At 33.9% G+C, this 20033-nt stretch overlaps 1 protein-coding gene across 5 annotated transcripts in view; it reads right to left on the reverse strand.

Moving 5' to 3' along the window:
- The window catches only part of VPS13C (vacuolar protein sorting 13 homolog C), a 170011-nt gene that overhangs the window by 47566 nt on the left and 102412 nt on the right, over positions 1-20033 (reverse strand). For all 5 annotated transcript variants that reach the window (XR_016020863.1, XM_088797257.1, XM_088797256.1 and 2 more), the window contains 13 exons: positions 17562-17712; positions 15502-15611; positions 12831-13000; positions 11329-11576; positions 9791-10020; positions 8320-8412; positions 5709-6074; positions 5247-5333; positions 3763-3918; positions 3329-3593; positions 2548-2708; positions 1420-1541; positions 627-921 (listed from right to left, as the gene is read on the reverse strand). Coding sequence is in view for 4 of the 5 variants with exons in the window: in XM_088797257.1 (XP_088653383.1) it covers positions 627-921; positions 1420-1541; positions 2548-2708; positions 3329-3593; positions 3763-3918; positions 5247-5333; positions 5709-6074; positions 8320-8412; positions 9791-10020; positions 11329-11576; positions 12831-13000; positions 15502-15611; positions 17562-17712 (2454 nt within the window). In the remaining variant the exon portion in view is untranslated. The remainder of the gene's footprint in view (positions 1-626; positions 922-1419; positions 1542-2547; positions 2709-3328; positions 3594-3762; positions 3919-5246; positions 5334-5708; positions 6075-8319; positions 8413-9790; positions 10021-11328; positions 11577-12830; positions 13001-15501; positions 15612-17561; positions 17713-20033) is intronic.

Raw genomic sequence — 20033 nt, forward strand, 5'->3', positions numbered from 1 at the left:
ATGAAACTTTTCTCACTGGCTTTTTTATGTCCTTTAGCTAATGGAATTTTACTTAATTATTGTCAATAATATTGTAATAACTCTGTATGGTGTCAGATGGGCACTAGATTTATTGGGGTGATTAATTTGTAAGCTATGTAAATGTCTAATCACTATGTTGTACACCTAAAATAATTTGTATGTCAACTGTAATTTAGAAATAAAAAAATATTCAAAATAAAATGAAGAGATTATTATGGTTCTCAATTCATAGCAGATACAGAAGAGTTGGGTGGTAGAGAACAAGGAACCAAACTGCCTCTGTTCAAATTCCAGCTATACAACTTATTAGCTGTGGGATCTTGGGCCTGTCACTTATCCCCTCTGTGACTCAGTTGCCTCTCTATAAAATGGGTCTAATAATAGTACCTATTTCAGTAGGTATTATAAGGATTAAATGTGTTAATGCATGTACAGCACATAGTATAATGGCTAGCAAATAACAGATGTTATACCAGTGTTTGCTGTTATGAACACTATTAAAGCATCACAAGTACGCCACATAAAACACTGACTTCAACTACCATTAAAAAACTAGAATTCACACCTTGCAATAATAACAATCAAACAACATGCAAGAGACATACCTCAAGTAAATATCTTAGGGAATATGGGAGAAGATTCCGCAAAGTGAGGGTAGGATAAAGATGAATAATGTAAGCGGGATCCCAGTCTTCCCCATGTGTACATATGTAGCTTAATTCATCAGGCAGAGCAACTGTATTGACTAAGAGAGGTAAGAAGTTGACTTCTACTGATGGACACTGCAGCATGCATCTGACTTCCCTGCTCCTGTGAAGTTCTTCCTTCCAGGAAATGTAAGTGGTGGATTCTTTGTACTGGTTCTCCAAGATACCAGCTGGCTGAATAAACAATTGACATCTACAAAAAAAGAAAACAAAGTGGGGAAAATAGTTTTTATTGAGAACTTAAGAAAAAAAATCTCATTAAATCTTCTTGATAACTCTATAAGTAAGTACTATTATCCTTATTTTTACAGATGAGAAAACCAGGGCTAAGAAAGGTTAAAAAAACTTGTGAAAAGTTACAATGCTACCAGATGGAGGAACTTTCTGGGAGAAAAAAAACAACAAAAAACATCCTGTAAATAATGACAACTTAAAAAAAAAAGTCATTTCAAATACAAAGACAATCTTAATAAAAATAAAACATCAAATATACAAATTTTCATCTAGTAAATTCAATGATAATATAAATAAATTTCTCTATAACTACATACATATCTTAAAGCTGAGTTTTATAGGTATTTAGATAATAAAAATATGAGGTTGTCTTCTGGAATATAAATCCTCAATTCATAGAATTAAAAATATATATTATGAATCTTTTAAAGTTTAATATATTCAAGGAAATATCTACCTATATGAATCTAAAGGAACATGGAACTCCTCTTCAGGTCTTGCTACTCCTATGCGCTCCAATAGCTTAACATTCTTAACAGATTTGTAGACGATGAATGCAATAGAGAAATGGTTCTTAATCTGTTGGACAAAAAGATATACACCGTTTAAAAAGATGTAGAAGTTCAAAAGAAAAATGTGAGCTGCACAAAATTACTTTTAGATATAAAAAGTTTCAGTCCCAATATTGGAAGACATTTTTATTGGTAACTGAAAATTTTTAGGACATTTAAGTGCTATATATATGAAACTTGATAATTAAGTGGAAGTTGAAAATTATGAGGATATTCATATACTCTGTCTGCATATGTATTCCATGCTGATGTGTGTTGTTAGTATATAATGTTATCTTTCAAATAACATGCATTAATTGTTAAGGATCTCAGCCATAATATTTTCTCCACTACAAACTTTTCTCAAAGCACTATGTGACTACACAGAAGAGAATAGCAAAGGAAATATGAGAAAATTAGTACAACTCTCTTGACTACAGTGTGATATAAGCTGGAGCTAATAGCAAACTGAGAGTTAACAAAGGCCAAAATTTGAAATCCTTTCATTTTTATCTGATGTTATAGATAGGAAGAAATTTCTTTTGCTGACCATACACTGAAACCTGTAATAATGCACAGTAAAGGGGAAATGGATGAAGCCTTAAAGGTCGAGAAGAAAATATATAGAATAACATGTCAAATTATTTTCAGGGGAGATCATTCCAATATTCCTTCACGCGTACTTGAAAAATTCAATCCTAACTGATATACAAAGAGAATGGAATGTTATCCTAATTGACAACCAAAAGATATAATATTGCTCACTTTTGAATGTTTAAAGGAACACGCAATAAGTTTCATTAATTTTAAACCCAGGAGGTAAGAAAAATTGGCTTTAAAATTAACAAGATTGTGTTATCAGACATTTAAAATAAAGAATATTATAAAAGCAAGTTGGATAGGAAATAGCAGCCAGCTCAATTTCTGAATATCAGTATTGACCTAATGCAGTTTTACTATATTCCTATATTCAGCTCAATAATTTAATATTTCTCATTATATTTAAAGAGACACAATTCACTTTAACACATTACCTGAAGGGGAGAGCGAAGGGTGATTACTTTATTCCCTTCAGCTGCATCAATCTGTACCAAGACTGAGTCAGAATGGCTGGCATTGGGATTCCGTACATTATACAATTGCCGACCAGGTCTAGCAATAGGGATTTTTGCCACTTCTGTATATCCATGAGGTACTAAGAGCACAAGTGAGAAGCATGCCAAATATTAATTTCACTATATTTCTGTAAGACAGAATAATCATCAGCACCTCAAAATACTGACAAGAGTATTCTCTCTCATGCCCAAAAATGACTATACAATATGCTTGTCCAAGACACAGGAACTAAAAAAGGAAGGAGTTATAAATATTTTGGACCCAAAACAATATTTCTTGGGGTTCAGAATGTATTAAAAAAACTAACAAAATCCAACATGTTCCTTATCCCTTCAACTATATAGGAACAATGTCGCCTTTACTTTGTAACATGGTAATTACTGTCAATATTTTAGGACATCTGAATATAGTCATTTTCTCTCCTCATTGAACTCCCATCCTTTTTGAAGTATATCACATACTATACTGTTTAAAAACATAGAAACAATCTAGTTTTCTAAGGTAATTCTTACGTTAATCAAGTTTAATTTTCTCAAGTTTAGAGGAAGAAAAGAGTTTATCAACTATTTGTTTCAACCCTTTAGTAATGGTGTCTCCCAAGGTTTCTGCAGCAAAATATTTTTTTTTCACATTTTGTCAAAAATAAGCCCACACCAACAATTGCAAAGATGCCTTTAAAATAAAATAAATACAGCATACCAAAGGTCAGAGTGAAGAAGGAGCTTTCTTGACGGCTCAATATAGATAGTTTCCCTTGACATGAACGTTCCATTCTGGCATATTCCAATTCCAAATTCTGAGCAGCATCAACATCATAAATATCACTTTTCTCAGCAGAGCCCATTACTCTGAGATTTTGATTGGGCTGTACCTTAATGGGAACACCTAGAGCATTTTTTACTGTAAAAGGAGCCTTGTCTTTTAAAGAGTAGTCAAAAGTAGATGCAGTGCCCTCTGAAAAACCCTGAAAAGGAACACAACATCACAATTAAATTTTTGCAAAATGCAAACTAAAAAAAAAATTAAACCGATGACACATTTCTTAGAAACTAAGTTTGATTAAAAACAAAAATAACCCATACGTTTCAATTTAAAAACCCTTTTGAAATATTCCAAAGAAGGACCAAACATACTTTTGCTAAATTGTTGAAAACATTAAGACAAGTTTTGGATATTGTTATATTCATTGTATCTCCTGAAGAAATATGAACTGCTGTTTGTGGCTCAGGGAGAAAAATAAAATCATCTCCTGGTATCAAACTTTTATCGTGGACTGGATTCTTCTTTACCTATGAGGATAAGTAACATAAATTTAAGTTATTAGCCAATTATTAATAAAATCAAAATATTCTCAATAAAGTCTCCTAAACTGGTAACTTTATATTAAGGCTCCCCAAGTCTCATTTTCAAAAATATTCAGTGCTTCACTTTGATTTAGCGTAGCTCAGCATTCTTTCTTTCAGTGTGTAGTCAGTGTATAGAGAAATGTTTAGAAATGTGCCATGAAAGAGCTCAAAGTCAGCTACAATATTTGTCTCTTGGGCATTCCCCAGAGCAAGTCCAGTGTCATCTGACTAAGTGGTAATTATGCATTGATGAGCAATCTAAGATGACCCTGAAGATTAAACTGGTCCTTACTTGAGTTTAATATCTGAAATCCCTTCTACTTTTGACCAGTAATACCTATAAATATGATAAGCTTTCAACCAGCCATCATATTCTATCATAGTTTTCTATTCTGATAGCATTTCAAAAGCCTTGTAAAACATTCTTTGTTACCCTGCCTATGCCAGAGAGATGTAGGTCAGATATATTACTTCTACTTTACTGAAAGAAAATTGGGACATGGGTTAAGTGACTTCTCGTCTTTAAAATAAGAAATCTGTTGAGTCCATTTCAGTGCCTCACACTTCAGTCAGTCTGCCCGAGAGAGGTGTGCTGTGATAATTTAAGGATATATAACTCATGTTCCTGTTAATCTAGAAAAATATACTTGGATATCTAGGACTCTGAAGTGTTCTCAAGAAGTACCATAAAGAGATAACACAAAAGAATCAATAAACTAAAATATCAGTTCTTAAATTTTTTAGTCTCAGTATCACTGAGGATCCCAAAGAGCTTCATTTTATGTAGATCATATCTATCAATATGTACTCTACTAGAAACTAAAACATATCACTTCCCAGCCTTTTGCCTAAGATCAAGTATAGAAATTAAAACTGAGAAAATTTTAAATATTCATTTAAAAATAACAATTACAGTTAACAGATATTTTTAATGAAAAATAACTATTAAAAATATATAGTAAGAAGAGGGGCATTTACAAATCTCTTTAGTGCCCGCCTCAAGAGAAGACAGGTGGATTCTCATTTCTGCTTCTGCTTTCATGCTGTTGCATATAACGTAGTCTTTAGCAAATTCCATTGCATTCTCGCTTATGAGAGAATGACAATGGTATGTAATGTCTGAGTATGACTGTGAAAAGAGTTTTGACCCCACAGGCCCCCTACGAAGGCATCAAGGAACCTAGACCACATCTTGAGAAAAACTTCACCAAAAAATATAAAGAAATGTGCATGGTGTCATTCTACACAAAGATATTTTATGGTTTCCTTACATCAAGCCTTAAATTCCATTGTCTCTTCCCCTCCACTCTTTCAATCAGTGGCTCCCAAACAGCATGGACCTCATTGTAGTAGTGAACCTGGAGAGGCACAGAATTATAATAAGAAAGTCTTTCAACTTTAACTAGATATTTGTACAATCAGTAAGAAAAAGTATTAAGTAACTAATGTTATATGTAATAGCCATTTTAACAACATACCTAAAGATATAAAGAATATAAAGAGGATGCATCTTCCTTTACTCTAAGTTATTGCCATATCAAATTATTTACCAAAAGAATCTTTAAAAAATAATGACCAAATAAATAACACTACACATCAACAAACTAAATGTTAGAATCTATTTACATATAAACTTGCTGTGGTCACGCATAAACAGAAAAAAGCTCACATCTTAGCTCTGCAACTGTATTTTTAAAAAGTTGATTCTGAATGTACTAAATGATGCGTCATACCTCTAGTGTCATGTCAGCAGCAGCAGCCATTAAGGAAGTCCAATTTTTAATAGTTCCTGAAAACTTTGACTCTGCCAACAATAAAGGTACAGTTTGATGCCCAAGTCCACATTCTAAGGTAACTTGAACTGACTCTACAATAACAGTACAATTTTCTTCTATCAATGGATGTTCAACGTCTTTGAAATTTTCTGTTATTTCTGTTGCCATGTCAACACCAAGAAACCAAGAGTTGTAATCACTAATAGATTTGACACCCCAAAGATTTTTCATTTCCTTAGATGTATCTTTAGATTCATCTTCTTTTGTTTTTGGAGACATAGCAGCCATGATTGTCATCACAGTATTAAGAATTATGGGTGAAATCTTTAAAAAAAAAAAGAAGCAGAAAAATTTTTAGAATGAACTCTTTCCCAAATGAAAAGAATTAATACATAACACAAAAGTTTAAAAGTAACTATTAAAATTTTAAATATATTAAATTCTTAACTAAGGAAAATGAAAGAACCCACAAAATCATATGTGTCAAGTCAACAATCATTTCTGCTCAAATTACTCTGGACTTAAGTATGTAATATTATATGTCAATTGTTGAAACCTCCAGTTACACTTATCAATTCAGAGTAAAATTATTTCATGTGACCAGAAAAATGTAGAAGCGTAACTGAAGTTTTCATTTTTCAACCAGCTGCATTAACTAAACCAAAATGTGTGATCCTCGTCAAGATGTACGCACATAGTTTTCATTTGTCTTACTGAAACAGGAAGCCCGAGAATCACTATGGATCCCGTTACACTTACTCCAAAATATGCAAATTCTACCTCTTATTATCTTCAGAGAGTATCTCTGCTCACCTGTTCATTCCTAACACTGTGCCTTCGTTCTACACTGACAATGTTTTCTATATACAGTCAGCACCCTCTCAGCCCACTCTCCCCACATTTCCACCAACACGAATTTTCTGAAACTCAAATATGGGCATGTTGTTCCTATGCTTAAAATCTTCAACAACGTCCCGTAACTTGCAGGATAAAATGCAAACTCTTTTTAGCTTAGGATACAAAGCTCTTTATGACCTGATGTCTAATCAATTAGGTAGCCAGGATTTACCTAAGTTTGAGCAATTCTGGCTTAAATAAGTAGATTCTTTTATTGTTCATTCTCACAACTTTTACATGTTTAATATGCTAAAAAGATAATATTATATCATGAAAAGGAGTGTCTAGTATGCACTGTTTTCCAAACTTACCTGTCAACTGAATTCTTTTTTTGCCTTGTCTTATGAATGTCCCCTATAATCAGGGCTCTCAATCCTACAGCTCCACCACACCATTCTCTCTAGCCACATGGGCACCCCTCTAAGTCCCTAAAGGGTTTTTATACCTCTGCCTTTGTGCATATTGTTGGTTCTACCTGGATAACCCCTCTCCTCCCTCTCCATCTAACCTCCCTCAGATTTTCAAAACTCAGATCAAGTAGCCCCACTCCAGACAGCTTTCCCTGATGTCCTGTCTGGGTTAGAGCCCTTGCCTAAGCTCCCAACAGCACCTTGTGCTGCCTCTAGCACTGAAAGCTGGGGTCACTGATTTATTTATTTCTCTCTCATCATTAAGTTTTTTGAAGGCAGGGACCCTGCATCCCCAATGCCTTGTATAGGACACTTTTCATCCATAGTAAGAGCTCAAAAAATGTTAAATAAATAAATTGATATATAAAGAAATGGAAAGACAATCCCCCAGCATCTTATCCTAGTGTCTTAGACAAAGTACATGCAATTTCAAGGAGTTTTCCCCTCACTTACTACTTTAAGTCTTTAAAAAGGTAAATCTATTAACAAAATACAATGTAAACTATCAAGAATTTTAAAATATTAAGAGAAAATTGCATTGTTCTTTACATGGTAATTCAAACGACATTAGTTTGAGCCTCGGTTTAATCACTATTGGCTATTTACCTATATAGTAAAGCTACTGTCACAACTGGTATTAGCCACTTCAATTTTGTGTCCTTTGGACAGACACAGAAATAGATTTGGGGAGTTATTCTAGGTCTTCCATTGATAACTGGTCATTTATAATTGGTCATGAGGTCACACTAAAAGAATATGAAAGCTACTGGAGAACAGAGACTGCTTTTCCAATACTTCAAATGTAAGAGAGAAAAATAAGTAGATCCTAATAACTTATTTCTAGCGTATATCTGTCATTACAAATATTTTATAAGCCAAATAAAACACTTAATCACATAATTAAGTTCAAAATATACATAAAAGCCTAAAATCTTACTAGAAATAAAATTAAAATCTCATTTTTTCATCCTTCCGTCCCTTCTCTTACCACCCCATCTCTGCTCTCCCCTCAAAACACAATCTCCCCAACACACACATACAAATGTAATTGATAAAAACAATCCTGATCATTTGTAGAGATTTAAAAGTATTCTTTCAAAGAAAATAGAAATATTTGCATTAAGGAAAATTATTTTAATGTTAGAGGTATTTATTGATTACTGAATATATGAGTAGTAAATGGTCTAGTTATGAGTGACATCAAAAGATACTGCTCGAAAAATAAGAATTAATTTTCACCAAATAATATAATAGGCACTAACCTTAATTATAAATTCTCCAACTGCAATATTTACATTTTGTTTTCCCGAAGCCCATGTACATTTCTCCATAAATAAGGAACAGGGCTGTAAGACCTAAGAACAAATAAATGAAATTCACATTTCCTTAGTAATAGAACTGTTTATGTATGTAACACACACAAGAACATGTCTTAACTTGAGATCTTTAACTATAGCCTACTACAAAAGCAAAAAGGCAAATTAAATTAGCTGAAAATCTCTCGTGAGGGCTCCTCTAAACTATGACAAGTCAATGAACATTGTTAAAGAATTTTAAGCAGTACTGATCAAGTCATTTATGCCAAATTCTTAAGTAATGATGCACATTTACTATGAGAAGTTCAAAATGGCTCCTTTTGCTAAAATATCTTTTAAACGATGCCCTCTGTAAAATATACTTTCAAGATATCTATAAAAATGAGCTAAAGACTATAGTAATCGCTTACATTTGCAAAGAGGTACATGAGGAAATGAAATCGGTATAATTTTTATCACCACTAAATCACTTGAAATTGTTATTTTCAACAAACAGTTCTCTTAATACCTTAAAAAAAAAGACTAAGGTAGGTAAATGAACAGTTTCCAGATTGCTTAATAACAGGCTGGTCTTGAATATAATATAAGGTCCTAATTAAAATAAATTTCAAACCTTTAAACTCAATGATTTATTAAAACTATAAAGCCTATATTCTCATACATCATTAAAGAAATAAAATAACCATGCACCTGAATTGAATGGGGGAATTAGTACTGCATAAACTTTCATTTTAAAAACATTAGAATGAGCTTTTAATGGAGTAATTAATAGAGCTTTTAGACATGTCAAAAGAATGATCCTGTTAAAGAATGTTTCATGAGAAAACACAGACTAAGCCAAGCACTGCAACTCTTTATGCAAGTCTCTTTGCCCACAAATATTTTTAGTGTAAAACACTGCAAATGAGTCGTGTAATAAAGAGATCCTCTTTAACATAAAATTATGAATTTAACATTAAAAAAATAACTGGTGTGGTAATTAAGTAAAATAATATTTTTCAACAATAGTTTGAAAATACAGCAAAACACAATCTATTTTGGTCACATGACTCCAACTGAATGCTTTTCATTATATAAAGCTTTGAGATTTTAATATTCGTTCATTCACTAGATATATTTTGGTTAACAAAAGAAACAGCTGAAAAGGAATGTTGATTTGTACTAAATTTCAAATTAGGTGCAACAGAAGACAGTATAATAAAAAGAAAACCAGTCTGGAGGTAGTCCCAGTTCCATCACTGGCAGCCATGGCTAAATCAATTAACATCTTTGAAACTCAACATCCTTCTCTATAAAACCTCAAGTTTGTAGTAAGTAATCTCTCAAGTCCAACAGAGTTCTCACATTCCAGGATTCTATGAATTAACCATTTCTGCTATTTCTTCAATCTAAGCTTAAGATATAAGGTGATTCTTACTGTGGTAATGTTTTTTCCTCTCTTTTCTCTGAGAAAAGGGCAAGCGAGCACTTTAAGATCTTTCACAGAAGCTTCCATCATCTGTTCAAGTTTGGATGTTGAGAGAGAAAGGTCACACTGGAAAGAGGCTGTCAGAGCAGGTGCTTCAGCCTTTGTCAGGTTGGCAACAAATACCACTTCTGGATCTGTGATCTTGGCCTTTAAAGTCATATTTGGTCTTACAGCGTCATCTGAAGAAACAAAAATAGGAACCAAAAATGCTGTAGCAAAGTAAATCTTGTCACTTGAGTACATGCTATCTATGGTTGCTAAACTGTTTCTAACATCCTGCTTTAATGGATATGATGAAATTAACAACATTAATAAATGATTGATAAATACTAATGATAAATGATTATTAACAAATGCTAACTGTGCAGGATAATGCAAGCTGATCCCTGTCAAAAGAAGATCATTGCCACTCTGACCCAGCAGGAATACTCACATTTTGAAGTTCTTTTTGTCAGAATTAAGGTGTGTGCATATATATACACAGTGTTTCCCCGAAAATAAGACTGGGTATTATATTAAGTTTTGCTCCAAAAGACGCATTAGGGCTTATGTTCAGGGGATGTCATCCTGAAAAATCATGCTAGGGCTTATTTTCCGGTTAGGTCTTATTTTCAGGAAAACACAGTATAAGTGTCTATTAGGCGATGTTGCAGGGGCAGAGAAGAAAACAGGAGAGGGGCATATCAGGAAGAGGGTAAGTGACCCTGATAAAATAAACAGACCATTATTATTTCTTTACATTGATTTTGCCATAAAGTATACAGCTAGTGTCATACAATCTATAGTATAAATACAGAGATATTAAATATGGTTACTGTTTAAGAAAGGTAAATGGAAAAATAAAATTGTGACCTTGGAAGTAAATGTTACTTTTCCAATTTTGCTAAGTTATACATGTACATTAGAGAGAAAAATGCCTGACCTTAGATGATTAAAACTTAACACAGAAAATCACTGATCTACTTGGTAATGCTGGAATAAACACTTCAGAGAGCAGGGAAGTGGCTCCAGCATACACCGAGACCAGACATCTGCAGATGCTCTGGAGCTGAATGGGTCTCAGGTGATGTCTAAGGGCATCATGCGGTCCTCCAATACCCCAGCTTCTGTTTTCATCTGTTCAATTGCTCTTCAATATGCTATAATTCTTATAAATATTTTCTATGAATAAAAGATTCCCCTTCTATAAAGCAGGCTGCCAACCACTGACCAAGATTATTAACTCCCTCTACTTCTGGATGAGTAAAGAAATATTAATGCAGAGTTGGAACCAGAGCAGAGGTTTCCTGGCCCCTAATCTTATCTATATTTCTATTCTTCCTCTTTCTTAAAAATCTGTGTTTACCAAAATTTATCTATAAAATGTTTAAATTTGAAAAAGTAATTTTACATTCTTAGATTTTCCATTTCTCTTTTTTCTTAATTGTAATTTTTGTTAAAATAAAAAATATATAAGTTGTCATATATGAAAGATAAACTCTGCTAACCTTTCTCTAGCTTGACTTTTGCTGTAGAAGTCTGTCGTAGTGGAATCTGTACTTCTTTTGCCATACTTTCTGGACTCTGAGGCATGGCTTTGATAAAGAAATCTGCCACAGTCATCAGAAATTCCACGCTGGCACATACATACAGCTTGTCAAGAACAGCATCAATATGACTTCTTCCATTTTTGCCTTGTTTGTAACTTATATCAATCATAGAACTGCTATCTTGGTCATTCTTCTTATCAATCATTCTGAAAAAAAAATACACATTCATGATTTTATTCTTGCTAAAATAATTAAAAAGATGACAATTTTCTTATATATCTTAATAATCTTTCACCTTTCAGTTTCTAATCTGAACAGAAAACAGGTCAGTATTAACTGGAGTCTAATTAGCTAATTAGCATCCAAGACATGGTCTCCTAATCTCTACAGCAAGATCCATGTTATTAAGCAATTACAGACTATTTTATAATTATCATGCAATACTAGAAAAACAAATCAATAACTGCTAGAAGAAATTTCGGCAATTAACACATTAATGGGGGTCCTACAAAATTTAAAAGACACCTCTTTACATTATTTTACAAAATAAAACCCCCTTGAATGAATTTATTTGTAAACAGTATCCTATACAGTTTTGAGTCCAAAAGTATTCAATGCAATTCAAATGAGCCAGTATTTATCAAGTGTCTGCAATGACAGTTCTCACACATCCTCACACACGTGCTGGAAAGAGCAGACTACCAAACAGATGAGGGCCTTCAATCACCCCTGCCTGCATAGCTGTGAACAGCTACCCCAAATGTGACATGTGAAAACTAGAAAAGAGGGCTGCATGACATCACTCTTTTCTCATGTATTCATCTCTTAGAAAAACAAAGGGCTCAGATGTATCCAGTACGTATTCAATGGAGTCCAAGTTTAGGTGCAGCATAGTTTTTCTCCAAAAAACATCAAGTACAAAAATATTATGTGCCTCATTATTTGGAAAAGAAATAAAAATATAATTAAGCTATTGACGTTTATAGCAGGTTGATCAAAGTTAATGTTTCAAAAATAGGTTGATAAATGTGCAAATGCTAGGGATTCCATTTCTATTACAACTTTGAAAGAAATTTCACAGAACTATTTATAGACAAAATAAATAAGACAAAGGAAAGATCTATAATTTTAAGGCTTTTTAAAAAGATTCTGCCTACTGGGAACAATTTGGGAAAATGTATTACCAACGGACCACCCCATGTGGATTTAACTATTAAAATTCTTACATTCTCCTGGTTCCTGCTTTTAAGACAGTACTTCATTTTATCACTAAGCTCCCTTTTAATTCAAACTTCAAAGCAGTTGAATGTGACATTAGCACTACTTCTTGATATGCTTCAAGTTGCAGTACGGCTAAAGACCTCTTTTGATAATCCCCAGCCTAGCAATCAATGCCTGGTAGCAATGCCAGGTGCAATGTCAACCTTAAATAATGTACAGGAAATTCAGAGATGACAAACCTGGATGTTGCTCTTTCAATGCCTTCTCGGAGATCATCAAGGGTGCATGTCTTAAGTTTTATGCCAACATTCATTGAGCCATCCTTAAACATCTTCCCTGAGGAGGCCATCAAATGTAGTCTGAGTTCACCTAGCCGGAGACTGTCATTATGAAACGAAAGTTTGGATTCCTGTGGTATATTTTTCAAGCAAAAGAAATCAATTATCTTTAAATATTATGTAATTACTTGTAAACATATTTCTTAATTAAGAGATTAAAGGCAAATCAGTATCACAAATTTTAAAGTATGGGTATTAAAACACAAAAACAGAACAGACAATAATATGCATGTCTGTGAGTATATATGTACATACAAATAAACGCATATGTGTATGCTGATCCTCGACAATAGTTAATATATAAAAACTTATCTAATTTACAGTTCAATGCAAATAAAAATAACCAGGAAATATTTTTGTCAATCAGTCCATCTAACTAATAAATATTTAATGAGCTTTTCTGTAAAAAACACTGTGATAGGAACTGTGGGGTTTACAAGAAATGGTAAGATATAGAGGGTGAGCTCAGTGAGCTTAAAAAACCTAATTGAAAAAAACAAAATAGAAATACATTACAAGGACCATCACAAGGAGACACTATAAGTTGCAAATGATCAAAAAATGACATGTAGTCATTTATTTATTCATACTTGTATCCTCCCATACTCCAAAAAGGATATTAAGTGATTAGGTAAAGAATAAAACAGCAAAGGTTCAGAGGGTCAAAGAGATCAGTGTGGACTGGGAAAAATTCATGAAGAAAGTGAGAATATATCTGAGCCTTGGAGACTGAGTGGGATCAGATAGGCTAAAAGAGGGTAGAAGATGTTCTAGGTGGGGAAAAACACACGAGCAAACAATTCTTAAGATACTCTGAAGGCACAAGGTTCAGGCTGCATTAGGCTTGACTAGTCCAATAAAAGAATGGTAGGGAATGAGGGCTGTAATGAAATATAGAGGCCTAATCAAGGTCTCAAATCCTAAACTAAGTATTTAAAATGTTATTTATAGGAAAAAGAACCTCAGCCTTTGTTTCAGCAAACACATAGCTCCAAAGTCTGTACGTATGCCCGGACTTTAAAACAACAAAACCCAACCAAACAATGGGGGAAAAAAATCTTCTGTTAAGATCATTAGTCATAATTGCTCACTACAGACCGTGGCATCCATATAAGGTGTACTGGTGATGTGCAAATCTTAGCACACGTGTTAGAACTCCACATCTCCTCGCACTCAAGAGAGTACACTGCATGCAAGTGAGTCAGAATGGCACTGCTAATGGCAAACTTGGAATGCCTTTATGTAAATAATTCACAAACTTCTGATTTGCAACTATTATTAGAAATGACCTATGATACATCTACTGATCACAATATACTAATGTTTGTGGTACAATTACTGATGTAGACATTGTGGAGCCAGTGAATATTTATTAGTAAGATAAAATTCAGAAAACACTCAATGTTTTTTAAGCAGAATGGGAAGTTATAAATGGCTACATGAGATTCATTTAGGAAACTGAACTTGTGCCAATGTTTAGGATGGATGAAAGGAAAAAGCAACAAACAAGGAAGCCATTGCAGTACTACAAGTGTGAGCTAAGGAGTTTCAAATAAAGCAGCAGTGAGAACTGACACGAAAAAACAAATGTTTACTCAAAGAAAAAACTGACAGTGTCTGATGAATAAAGGTCAACAAAGAAGGAAGTAAAAGACACATATTCTAAAGCTGTGGAACCAGGAGAATGTTGGTACCTTAAATGAAATGAAGAATACATTTAACTGTTCATTTTCCAGAAGGTAATTTTCTGATCTTTTCATTAACATTGAACATTAGAAATTAAGGCAGCTCATTGAACAAATGACCGATTTGTACAAGGTTCAACAATGATAATGTATGAATATTGTACAGTTTTTAGAAAAAAATATGAAATGTAAGATAACATATAAATGGATATTAATAACAGATATAATACCCATAATCACCAAATATTATGGGTATTAATACAAATTATGAGTATCATATGACATATGTATCATGACTACTACATGACATAATTTATTGATATAACCAAAAATATTTATTAAAAGACACTATCTACATAATAAAAAATATCTTTCTCAACTACCACCAGTACATTATTTAGTTCAAATCATTCTGGTACTTGACCTTGGTTCTTCAATTATCAGTACCCTGAATACATATCTACTACATATAAAATTTACTTAATAGAAACATAATTAATGCTTATGTATCATGGATAACCATGAATTTAAAAATAATCCTCTAAGGTTCAAAAGCCACTATTATTCTCCTTAAATAGTTATAGATGTATATATATCCAGCTACGTAATAAAATTGTGCATGTAATTAATCACTCATATACAAGATTCTTCTACTAGCGATGGATCTAAATGTTTTAGTGCTAATGTTATCTGGAAAAAAATAAAACTTTTCCTTTAACAAAGTAAAGACCAGAGAGCAAGACCAATGTATACTCTGTAGTCCAAATAGAATTTCATAGACATATTTATTTTTTTAATGAATAGCCACATCAAAAAAATGCCAGTATTCTAAAACAGAGTATCAAGAGTTGAGGATTTATTTCTAAATACAGAAATTTACTACATACCTGGCTGATACCATTGTTATAAAGGACAATAGAAAGAGATTCAAAGTGAAAGTCAAATTGGAGAGTGACATTCTGGTCCACAGAAAGCTTTGATTCTGCCGAATCTTGTTCTGACGGTTCAAACATAAATATAAAAATTAAAATGCTTTTAAGTAGGTATATAATTTTACAAGTATTTTAAAAGCTGGGGTAATAATGTTTAATTCTAAATTTATACCATACTCTTTAGAATTCTTTAAATCATATTATGAGATAATTAATAAAAATAGTAATGACTTATTCCATATATATTTAGTATAGGTCAAAGTGACAGAGGCAGATCATCTACATTTAAAACAAACCAAAAAAAAGAGGGCCATGAAAAGAATATCAAGACAACATTTTTTAAAAAGCCCTTCCACAGAAAGACTAGTTATTACAGAGTAGTTTATAATTATCAAAGCATTTCATCTAACTGGTTACAAACTATTCCCAAGAGATTATGAAACTGGAAGCGCAGAAAAGTAAAATATTTTGTCCTAGAACAGACAGCTAGTCAGTAACGGATTCTCCACTAGCACAGTAGGCATCTCACTGTCTTTAATTACCAAATCACCCAACCCATTATCTTTATAAGAAGAACAGACTACAATTCAACAGCAGAGTCAAACAGAACTCAAATATAATGTGGGGCAGGGAGCCTTTGGAATTCTGAGGTGAAACAGACTTCAAGAGATAATTTAATCTTTTCCCTCATCTTTAGGCAGAAATTTTTTAGACAGATAAAAATTGACATTGCTTTCAATAACTCTTACAAAGTGATTCTACAATCTATTCTGGAGATTGATTCTATTATTTGGACATTTATAGTAAAGTCTGTTCTTAAAGTTACTATAACAGCAAACACTGAATAACTTTAACCACATAGTGGCTTCTCCAAATTGGAAAACGCTGGGGTTTTTTTCTTTACTTTTCTGAAAATAACTTATATTCCAATCTTCACCATTTTTGCAGCTTTCATCTGAACTCAGAAGTTTTCCCAAGTACTACATTAACCAAATAGCCATAACCAGATACACAAATTGACCACGGCTAAACATGAGACCATTAATCAAGTAAAGCTTGCCTTCCATAGTTTATTCATCTGTACATAGTTCTTGTCTAACCACAGCAACAGCCTAGTTATCTAGTAGCATTTGTCCACAAAGAGGCATGAAACCAACCTGGGGAGAAGATGCTGGCCTCCCCAAGCTCATGGAACACTCATAACTATCCACCTGAACCAAAAACCTTATTTCGCAAACTACTTTAATCATTTGTTTTGTGATCTCAAAACAGAACGATCCCAACGATAGCAGAAGCAGTTTTGGTATGACATTATTAATCGGCAATTTTATAGCTTGCTGTCAGCAGTAACAGCTTATACTATTCACATCGATGACTTAAAATGATGAAAAAAGTGAAATTATATTCTATATAACCGTTTAGTAAAACAACAAGGAACCCCATATGTTAGAAAAATCATCTTCTAAAAATGACTAAATTTAAAAAGGTTCAGTGCTTTTAAAAGATTCAATTTTTTTTTAAAGATTCAATTTTAATAATCTGGAAAATTTCCTTATATCTGACCACATCATTCTCCAATAAAGCCAGGTAAGTAAAGCTGTTACTATACAAGAAAACCTTCCTTTCTCATGGGCCAGTCATCTGAGTATGATACCAAGGCCCTTTTCTCTCTTAATTATTTAGAGACCTTACTATACTGCATGTCTAGTTTGCTTTTCGTTTCAAGGTATACCACCTCAGTGCCTCCTGAGTTCAGCAAATCCAGCTTTTACAAGTCAAGGGCAAACATACATCATGCAGGCAACAACAGGTGGCCCCTGCCCTTAGAGCAGACAACGAGCACACCTCTTACCCCTGGGAGCTTCAAGGCGGCCCCACACCCAGCCACTTCCCACAGTACATAATACGATACTGACTCCGTTTATACCACATTGTGCTGGACAACTGAAAAAACACTAAACATGGCATTAATGCTCATTTTTCTCCATAATCAAAGCAAAAATCTTCATCAATACCTTTGAGATGGTCAGGTCCACTCAGAACATCTTTTCTTACTCTGACAGCCTCTTGGGTGGATTGTGTAGGGCTTGGCTGTGAAGAAGCTTCTCCAAGATTTTCCAGCAAAATTTTCATTAAAACTGTTAAATCATCTGCACTGAGAGCAACCTAGAAACCAACGGTAAGTGGTTGATAATATAAAGTAATAAAAAATGCAGACTATCATATTTAGGTCTTAATTTATGGTTCCTCAAATCAACTATTCATCTAACTTTGAAAAAAAGGGAGTTAGGACCACAAATACCAGGAGAGAAGTATCTCATCTTGTATAGTGTGAGACAGTCCTCATTTGTGTAAACACACTTCTGCCTCTACCCGTACCCAAGCCCCTGCCTCTGGCACTTCGTAACTCTTCTGCATTACTGTTATCATTCTCTGCCTCCCCCCTCCCCTTAGCTCCTCATCTCCATTCTGCCTCTCTCTTCTCACCCACGACCAGCTCCTTCCTCCACATTATTATTTACTGCCCTCCAAAGTCAACACAGGAAGAGTGCTGTTCAGATTCTGGACTCCACCATGAAGTAAGAAGATGCTCTCCTATAATGTAGCTCTTATCCTCAGTACATATGCATCTGAACATACATAAAACACTTGTCTAACTTATCAAGAATAATACCTCTTAGAAGAACAACAACTGCATCTACAAAGAATTTTTAAAAGCCAAAACACAGACCAGGAAAGGAGTATCTTGTTCATCTCCTACCTTTATAAAAGGGGATATGTGGGAAAAAGAAAGCAAAGCTTTTGAGTCAGGCAGATCTGTATCAATTCTACCACTTTCAAGCTGTGTTGTTAGCCAAATTTCTTAACTTCCTTAACTCAAGTTTCTTAATCTTTAAAATAGGAATAATATCCTCTTCCTCATAGGTGGCTGCAGAGCATGAAGCAGAATCAACGAGTCTGTTAAGATCCATTAAACCTTTTAATCCTTCTATCTTTTGTACATTTTCCCCATACATAGAGTGGTCCAAAAGGCCTGTTTCAAGTATTTAAACACAAATTCACACAAGTATGCATGCATTCACAGCACCTTTTCCTCCAATCGCCTTGTTCCCCAAAAAAGCCACTATCACCAGGGAAATTGCCTGATTCCCAGCCTAAGTAAAAACGGGGAGATCTTTTACCCAGAGACAGTAACTAGGGATTTGTTTGTCCCAAGCCTCAGTCCTCAGATAGAAGATGTCACTTTAACTCCCTAGAACTTGCTTATGTATTCATTCCCACTTGTGATACCAACCAAGATATCACAGCTGCCTGAAGAGCAGCTAACTTTACCACCATCTTTGGTTTCCAGTGGGTGAAAAGAGCAACTGTTATCATATACTTAAACTGACCTTCAGTAAGTCTGAACGACGATTTGAGAAGCAGCCCCACGGTTCTTGAAGAACTGTCACACTGATCTACCCAAAACAACTTGTTGATGTCACCTACCTGATACCCTTTCTTAGCTGCACTCCAGACTCAGTAAAACTATACAGATTCTGACCTATGAGCAGGTGTTTACAGAGGCCTGGATCTCTGTCAAAATAGGCAGTGGAGACTGTATCAACTATGGCTCCATTCTTGATTTAATGGGGGTCCTTTTAAAGTGATGACCACGCTTTGATGCCAAACTGTTGGATGTTACTTTTTTTCTTGTTTCTTTTAAAATACTTAAAGCATAAAGGAAAAGCATAGAGAATACTATAATCCTCCCCCACTGTACTTACCATCTAGCTTTGTCAAATCTGAACAAGTTCCTGCATTTGCTTCAGATCTTTTTTCCCCCAATATGGACATGGTTGAAGCCCCATGTTTACTTCTCTGAGTTCCCATACCCTTCTCCTCTCCTCCCCAGAGAAAGACACTATCCTGAATTAGAGAATTATTCTTTCCATGAATGCTTTCTTACATTTACCACTATCACATTCCCCTATAAACAATATACAGCATTGCCAAATGTCCTGTTGCAAAATTTGAAATAACAAAGACTGTACTATCATTTTGCAACTCTTTTTTTTTTCATTTTTATGTTTAAGATATACCCATTTTCCCTTTGCATAGTTCTAGTTCATTCACTTTATCTACTTTATAATGTCCAAGGTATGAATATACCATAATTTGATCGACATTCTCCTATTGACAGACATTTAGATTTTACTTTTGCTTTCAGCAAAACTGTATCCATACAATCTTTGAAAGGAAGGGAAATGGGACAAATATTAGTCTTGAGATCTAATCTCTTAATAGTAAGGGAGGAATTAAGAGTCCCAAACTCAGGAATAGAGAAATCTCTCTGAATACCCTAAAGAGACACTCTTCCTCATATAATATATCAACTCGTATTCCACACAGGGACATTTCTACAACAAACTTCAGTTTTCACTTCTTCCCTAGCAGAACTCATCTCCTTTCACCCTTTCTATTTTATCTCAGAACTAACACTGAAA

This window comes from Rhinolophus sinicus, chromosome 3, assembly GCF_057876585.1.
Source record: "Rhinolophus sinicus isolate RSI-liver-muscle chromosome 3, RSI-T2T, whole genome shotgun sequence".
Classification (NCBI taxonomy): Eukaryota; Metazoa; Chordata; class Mammalia; order Chiroptera; family Rhinolophidae; genus Rhinolophus; species Rhinolophus sinicus.